Source organism: Malaclemys terrapin, chromosome 7, assembly GCF_027887155.1.
Source record: "Malaclemys terrapin pileata isolate rMalTer1 chromosome 7, rMalTer1.hap1, whole genome shotgun sequence".
Taxonomy (NCBI): domain Eukaryota; kingdom Metazoa; phylum Chordata; order Testudines; family Emydidae; genus Malaclemys; species Malaclemys terrapin.
In genome coordinates this window covers 51,445,774-51,453,789 of record NC_071511.1, presented here as the reverse complement: position 1 = coordinate 51,453,789, position 8,016 = coordinate 51,445,774, and the positions used below count along the sequence as shown (strand labels likewise).

The 8,016-nt window shown below is 51.7% G+C and overlaps 1 protein-coding gene across 1 annotated transcript; it reads left to right on the top strand.

Moving 5' to 3' along the window:
- The first annotated feature begins 1,118 nt into the window (after nucleotides 1-1,118).
- Nucleotides 1,119-3,524, top strand: LOC128841128 (uncharacterized). Its single transcript, XM_054035864.1, has 2 exons — nucleotides 1,119-1,962; nucleotides 2,955-3,524. The coding sequence occupies exons 1-2, from the start codon at nucleotides 1,386-1,388 to the stop codon at nucleotides 3,428-3,430; spliced, it is 1,053 nt and encodes a 350-aa protein (XP_053891839.1). The 5' UTR covers nucleotides 1,119-1,385; the 3' UTR covers nucleotides 3,431-3,524.
- Nucleotides 3,525-8,016: the final 4,492 nt, after the last annotated feature.

Here is an 8,016-nt window from a genome sequence, read left to right as displayed (position 1 = left end):
GTTTTGAAACAGTTTCAGGTTACACCTGAAACCTACAGGGTTAAATTCAGGAGTCTTAAGAGGCGATCTGGATTGAGTAATGTGGCTTATGCCAATGAAATGAGAGATTTAGTAGATAAGTGGGTGCGGGGGAAAGGCATTATAAGCTTTGAAAGGATGTGTGATCTGGTTACTCAGGAACAATTCCTCAATATGTGCAGTGATGATGTAAAACAGTATGTGTGGGACAAAAAGGTAAATGCAGAGGATGAATTAGCTGGGTATGCAGACTCTTATGAGCAAGCACAAGCTGCAATCAAACAAACCACTGGCAGAGGGGTATAAGGTTGGGGGAAAGCAGAATCAATAACCGTTTTACCCCTGGGAAAATGGAGGTTGGGCGGTCACCTTCCCATTCCCCTGGTACTCGGCCCAAATTTCCTGTGCAAGCAGAGGAGCCCAAAAGGTGCTATCATTGTAAGTCCACTGAGCACCTGAGGAATAAGTGTCCCTCGCTGAGTGGAAACAGGTAACAAGTAACACATGAAGCTGCAGCTTCTCAGAGCCAGGCTGTGGCCTCTTTCCACACAGGATTTGTAAAGCTTGCTTCCACACAACCAAGCAATGAGCATATGCATGCTGTTAAAATTAATGGTGAAGTCGCTTAGGGGATTGAGGGACACGGGTGCTGAGATTTCTGTGGTCAGGAGGGACCTGATCCAGGAGAAGGATTTGTTGCCAGGTAAAATGGCAGAATTAGAGCTGGTGGGGGGATACAAAGTCCTTGCACCTTTAGCTAAAGTACACATGCAAACTCGGAATTTGCAGTCTGAACTGATGGTTGCACCCAATTTTGCACCGTTTCTACTGGGGAATGATTTCTTTAATGTGGCAGAATCTGTCCCAGGGTTGGTTAGCAGTGAGAAGGAATATTGTGCTAAAAGCCCTGGGGAGTGGGGGGAAGGGATGAAGTCACATGGAATACTGGGGGAATAGGAGGGTGTCTCTTAGGCCTGGTCTACACTAGGCATTTATGTCGAAGTTAGCGCCATTACATCGAATTAACCCTGCACCCGTCCACACTGCGATGCTATTTAGTTCGACATAGAGGTCTCTTTAATTCGACTTCTGTACTCCTCCCCGACGAGGGGAGTAGCGCTAAATTCGACATGGCCATGTCGAATTAGGCTAGGTGTGGATGGAAATCGACGCTAATAGCTCCGGGAGCTATCCCACAGTGCACCACTCTGTTGACGCTCTGGACAGCAGTACGAGCTCGGATGCTCTGACCAGCCACACAGGAAAAGCCCCGGGAAAATTTGAATTTGAATTCCTTTTCCTGTCTGGCCAGTTTGAATCTCATTTCCTGTCTGGACACCGTGGCGATCACAGCAGCACTGGCAACGATGCAGAGCTCTCCAGCAGTGATGGCCGTGCAGTCTGTGAATAGAAAGAGGGCCCCAGCATGGACTGATCGGGAAGTCTTGGATCTCATCGCTGTGTGGGGCGATGAGTCCGTGCTTTCTGAGCTGCGCTCCAAGAAACGGAATGCAAAGATCTATGAGAAGATCTCAAAAGACATGTCAGAGAGAGGATACAGCCGGGATGCAACGCAGTGCCGCGTGAAAATCAAGGAGCTGAGACAAGGCTACCAGAAGACCAAAGAGGCAAACGGACGCTCCGGATCCCATCCCCAGACATCCCGTTTCTACGAGGCACTGCATTCCATCCTCGGTGCGGCCGCCACCACTACCCCACCACTGACCGTGGACTCTGAGGATGGGATATTGTCCACGGCCGGTTCCTCGGACATGTTAGCGGACGGGGAAGATGAGGAAGGAGATGAGGAGGGCGAGGCAGTCGGCAGCGCTCACAACGCTGATTTCCCCGACAGCCAGGATCTCTTCATCACCCTTACAGAGATCCCCTACGAAGCGTCCCCAGCCGTTACCCCGGACACAGAATCTGGGGAAGGATCAGCCAGTAAGTGTTGTAAACATCTAAACATTTATTTTTAACAGAACAGGAATATTAACAATTAAAAGAATGGGTTGTTCATGATTACTTTGCCCTAGGCACTTAACGGTTCAGTCATGGGCAGTGCAAGTTTTGAAAAAAAATCTAGCAATGCCCGGTTTTCCGTGATTGTCCTGCCCAAGCCGCTCTACTGTTTAGTCCCTGCTACTGCAGCTAGAGTAAAATGCGGTCTATATGTGCAGGGATAGAGCAGTAATCCTCCCGGGACATCTCGATGAAGCTCTCCTGGAGGTAATTGGAAAGCCGTTGCATGAGGTTCCTGGGGAGAGCGGCCTTATTGGGTCCTCCGAAGTACGAGACGTTGCCGCGCCACGAGACTATCAAGTACTCGGGAATCATTGCTCTGCACAGCAGGGCGGCATACGGCCCTGGTCTTTGGAGGCTTTCCCGGAGCATTCTCTCTCTCGCTGTCAGAGATCCTCATCAGGGTGATGTCGCCCATGGTGACCTGCTTTGAATTAGGTAGGGGAATGTTAGTGTTGGGACTGCTTGCTCGTTCCTTTACAGAACTGTAACCGCTGGTTTGCAGCCACGCGGTGGAGGCGGGAGAGGGGCTGCCGAAAGGGATCGTTCCTGGGGACAGCCGCGAGGGGGTGGGACAGGGGCAGAGTTCCCGCTTGCCGGATTGCTGGCAGCAGGGACTGACATTGCTTTAAATGTGAAATGAGGCCAGTGGTAATATAAAAGTTTTAAACTGCCACAAGTCTACGGCTTACCATGTCTACCTGCAACAGAAATTCTGTTGTGCTGCCCCGCTTCTCAAATGTGCTGTGGAAGACCCCAGGCACTGAATGCGAAGGCCGAGAATTCGACCTTGTGCTGAGTGCGCATGTGATAGGTGCTGTGCATGGTCTTGTTCACAGAGAAAGACTATGTTCTTTGTTCACAACTACATTTATCTTTCTGAGGAATTCACTCCCTTTTTCCCATTCCCACAGCCACATCTGCGACTGTCTCACAACGTAGCCTGGCATCACACTCCCAGAGGCTAGCGAAGATTAGGCATAGGAAGAAGAGGACACGGGAGGACATGTTCTCTGAACTTATGGCCTGTTCCCAAGCCCAGGCAGCACAGCAGACCCAGTGGCGGGAGAAATTGACCCAAATGCAGCAAGCAAACATGGATCGGGAGGAGAGGTGGCGGCAGGAAGACCAGCAGGCGACTCAAACGCTGCTTGGACTACTGAGGGAGCAAACAGACACGCTCCGGCGCCTTGTGGATGTTCTGCAGGAACGGAGGCAGGAGGACAGAGCCCCGCTGCAGTCCATCTCTAACCGCCCTCCCCCGCCACCAAGTCCCATACCCATCTCACCCAAAGTGCAAAGAAGGAGAGGCGGCAGAGTCCCTGCTAACTCTCACTCCACCCCTGCAGAGAGCTCTAGTAGCAGAAGGCTCTCATTCCCCAAAACTTGAAAAGTTCTTTCCTTCCCGCCTGACACAAGCCCCCGTCCAAGTTTCACCTCCCACTTCCATGTGTAGTTGATAATAAAAAATACGTTTCTGTTAACTACTGTTTCAATCATGTTCTTTTGGAGGAGGAGGGGAAAGGGGGTTGGTAATTGGACAGGACAGTCACCTTTGGCAGGGTACATAGGCGGGGGCAGGCACAGCAGCAGGGCACATACACAGTGCAGTGATGCAGTGACTAGTTACCCTGGTTAGTCTGGGAGGTTGTTTTCATGTTATGTGGTGGGGGGTGTGTTGCTCTGTGACTTTGTGGCGGGGGAGGGCAGTTTCAGATCTTAAGCGGCGGTCCTTATGCAGGATCACAGAGCCACGCAGCAGGGGATCTGTAACCGTCCTCCCCCTGCCACAAAGTCACATAGCCCCCCCATACACACAGTCCCGATCAGGAGGGGTGACAGGCTCCGTTGAAACAACCATCCCACCGCAGCGGAGCCTGTCAATCCTTGAGTTTAGAAGCTTCATTCGCGTCACTACACTACACCCGCTCCGCACCACAGTCTGCGTCCCAGTTTTAAAAAATTCCCGCGAAAACAGTATTAAAGAAAACGGTGTGCATTAACAAAGTAGAACTATTTTTATTTCGAAACGTGTGTTGGAAGGGGGTGAAGGGGGTATGTAACTGGAGAGGTTAGTCAACATTAACTGGGTAAAGAAACGGGGGCAGGTTCAGCTTCTCTGTACACAAACTTAAAAGTCACAGGTTACCCTGCTCACTCAGGAACCTAGCTTTCAAAGCCTCCCGGATGCACAGCGCTTCCCGCTGTTCTCTTCTAATCGCCCGGCTGTCTGGCTGTGCGTAATCAGCAGCCAGGCTATTTTCCTCAACCTCCCACCCCGCCATAAAGGGCTCCCCCTTGCTCTCACAGAGATTGTGGAGCACACAGCAAGCTGCTATAACAATGGGGATATTGGTTTCGCTGAGATAACAGCGAGTCAGTAAGCTTCTCCATCTCCCCTTGAGACGGCCAAAAGCACACTCCACCACCATTCTGCACTTGCTCAGCCGGTAGTTGAAGAGTTCTTTTTCAGTGTCCAGGGCGCCAGTATAGGGCTTCATGAGCCAGGGCATTAGCGGGTAGGCTGGGTCCCCGAGGATGACTATAGGCATCTCCACATCCCCAACAGTTATTTTGTGGTCCGGGAAGTAAATACCTTGTTGCAGCCGTCTAAACAGACCAGAGTTCCTAAAAACACGAGCGTCATGAACCTTGCCCGGCCATCCCACGTAGATGTTGGTAAAACGTCCCCTGTGGTCCACCAGTGCTTGCAGCACCATGGAAAAATAGCCCTTTCGGTTAATGTACTGGGTGGCCTGGTGGTCCGGTGCCAGGATAGGGATGTGAGTTCCATCTATGGCCCCACCGCAGTTTGGGAATCCCATCGCTGCGAAGCCATCTATGATCGCCTCCACGTTTCCCAGGGTCACTACCTTTGGCAGCAGTACATCAACGATTGCCTTGGCTACTTGCATCACAACAACCCCCACGGTAGATTTGCCCACCCCAAACTGGTTCGCGACTGACCGGTAGCTGTCTGGCGTTGCAAGCTTCCAGAGGGCTATGGCCACTCGCTTCTGTACACTCAGTGCAGCTCGCAACCGGGTGTCATTGCGCTTCAGGGCAGGGGACAGCAACTCACAAAGTTCCAGGAAAGTTCCCTTCCGCATGCGAAAGTTTCGCAGCCACTGGGATTCATCCCAGACCTGCAGCACTATGCGGTCCCACCACTCAGTGTTTGTTTCCCGTGCCCAGAATCGCCGTTCCACGGCATCAACATGACCCATTGCCATCGTGATGTCCTCGGCGCTGGGTCCCCTGCTTTCTGAGAGGTCTGTGCTACTCTCAGACTTCAGGACATCACCGCGGTAACGTAGCCTCCTCGCCTGACTTTTCTGCATCTGCCTCAGGGAAACCTGTATGATAAGCTGCGAGGCGTTGAGAGCGGCCACAACTGCAGCGATGGTCGCAGCGTGCTCCATGCTCGCAGTGCTGTGGCATCCGCGCTGTCAATGACTGGAAAAGTGCGCGAACTGATTTCCCGCCGGCGCTTTCAGGGAGGGAGGGCGGGAGTGATGGACGGATGATGACAGTTACCCAAAAGCACCCTCGACACATTTTCTTACCCAGAAGGCATTGCCGGCTACACCCAGAATTCCAATGGGCAGAGGGGACTGCGGGAACTGTGGGATAGCTGACCACAGTGCACCGCTTCGAATGTCGACGCTTTCACCGTTAGTGTGGACTCACAAAGTCGAATTACTGTCCTTAGTGTGGACACAGACGTTCGACTTTGCAATATCGATTCCAAAAATTCGATGCAAGTAAATTCGAACTACTCTCGTAGTGTAGACAAGGCCTTAGATTCCTCTGCAGCAGTAAAGGATGCAGCTTCGGGGACAGGGATGGTTGTAGACACTTCCTGTAGCCCCAGGGCTCAAGGGAAGTTCCAGAGGGAGGGGGTGGATGAAGCCAGCTCCTGTCCCGTGATCATCTCCCCGGGAGAGGGGGATGTACCACCTTGTAACAGGGGGTACACAGCTGCTGACTGCCAGGAAGTTGCAGGTCAGCAGGGGGCAGGGCCTGCCCTAGGGTGCACAGAGACATGTGTCCCGAAGGTGGAAGTTGGAGTCCTGGTGACCACTGCGGTGGGAACAGACCCCAAGGACTCTGTAGCTGGGTGCCAGCCCAACCCAAGTGAAAGGGGGGGGGATTCTGCTGGCCAGTGAGAGGTCTGTCATAGCTGGTAGTTGTGAACCCACAGCTGGAGCAGGGTCACCATCCCTTTTGGGGGACACAAGAGTGTCTGACCTAGAGGGGGGCCAGAGAGTCCGCCCACCTTTTGTAGGAAATTAGTCTGTAAAAGGGAGCATTCTGGAACTGGTGAGGATCTTATCTGTATTCAGCTTGATTAGACATAGATTTGCGCATTTTATTCTATTTTGCTTGGTGACTTATTTTGTTCTGTCTATTACTACTTGGAACCACTTAAATCCTACTTTCTGTATTTAATAAAATCACTTTTTACTTATTAATTAACTCAGAGTATGTATTAATACCTAGGGGAGGAAACAACTGTGCATCTCTCTCTAACAGTGTTATAGAAGGCGAACAATTTATGAGTTTACCTTGCATAAGCTTTATAAAGGGTAAAACAGATTTATTTGGGTTTAGACCCCATTGGGAGTTGGGCATGAGTGCTAAAGACAAGCACACTTCTATGAGCTGTTTTCAGGTAAACTTGCAGTTTTGGGGCAAGTAATTCAGACCCTGGGTCTTTGTTGGAGCAGACGGAAGTGTCTGGTTCAGCAAGACAGGGTGCTGGAGTCCTGAGCTGGCAGGAAAAACAAGAGCAGAGGTAGTCTTGGCACATCAGTTGGCAGGGGGGGATTCTCTGATCCAACCCATCACAGACTGTGACAAAGTTCCTCCTCTATCTTGGTGGGTCCTGCGCTTATTGGCGGATTTTCTTGCCTTAGAGATTCACCATGTGGGTTGGGGAACAGCCCAGAGACCTTCCCCTCTGGAAGAACCCACTGTCCAGGTCAATTGGGAGGTTTGGGGGGAACCCGGGCCAGCCCTCTACACCAGGTTCCAGCCCAGGGCCCTGTGGACTGCAGCTGTCTATAGTGCCTCCTGTAACAGCTGCATGACAGCTACAACTCCCTGGGCTATTTCCCCATGGCCTCCTCCAAACACCTTCCTTATTCTCACCACAGGACCTTCCTCCTGATGTCCGATAACGCTTGTGCTCCTCAGTCCTCCAGCAGCACACACTCTCACTCTCAGCTCCTTGCGCTTCTTGCTCCCAGCTCCTCACACTCCCTCCACAAACTGAAGTGAGCTCCTTTTTAAAACCCAGGTGCCCTGATTAGCCTGCCTTAATTGATTCTAGAAGCTTCTTCTTAATTGGCTCCAGGTATCCTAATTAGCTTGCCTGCCTTAACTGGTTCTAGCAGGTTCCTGATTACTCTAGTGCAGCCCCTGCTCTGGTCACTCAGGGAACAGAAAACTACTCATCCAGTGACCAGTATATTTGCCCTCTACCAAACTCCTGTACCCCACTGGTCTGGGTTTGTCACATATCCCTCCCCCCTGCTCAACGCCAATGGGTTGGGCAGCTTGGGACGCCAGACTGTGCACACGTGACAAGCCATCGGCGTTGCCATGACGGCTCCCTGCTCTGTGTTCCACACGGAACTGGAAAGGTTGGAGGGATAAGAACCATCTGGTCACCCTTGTGTTCTTCTCCTTGTTCCGCTGCATCCATTGAAGAGGGGCATGGTCGGTCACAAGGACAAATCTGTGCCCAAGCAGGTAGTAGCGCAATGTTTCCATGGCCCATTTTACAGCGAGGCATTCTCTCTCCACCACTGCATATTTTTGTTCCCTTGGAAGGAGTTTCCAACTGAGCTATAGAATTGGGTGTTCCTCCTCTCCGACCATCTGTGATAGAACGGCCCCCAACCCTACTTCCGATGCATCCGTCTGCAGGATAAACTCCTTGGTGAAATCAGGGGCTATCAGTACGGGGTT

Coding starts and splice junctions, on each gene's coding strand:
- LOC128841128 (XM_054035864.1), top strand. CDS start 1,386: ATGCAGAGCTCTCCAGCAGTGATGGCCGTGCAGTCTGTGAATAGAAAG. Junction 1,963..2,954: donor ATCTGGGGAAGGATCAGCCA/GTAAGTGTTGTA, acceptor CCATTCCCACAG/CCACATCTGCGACTGTCTCA.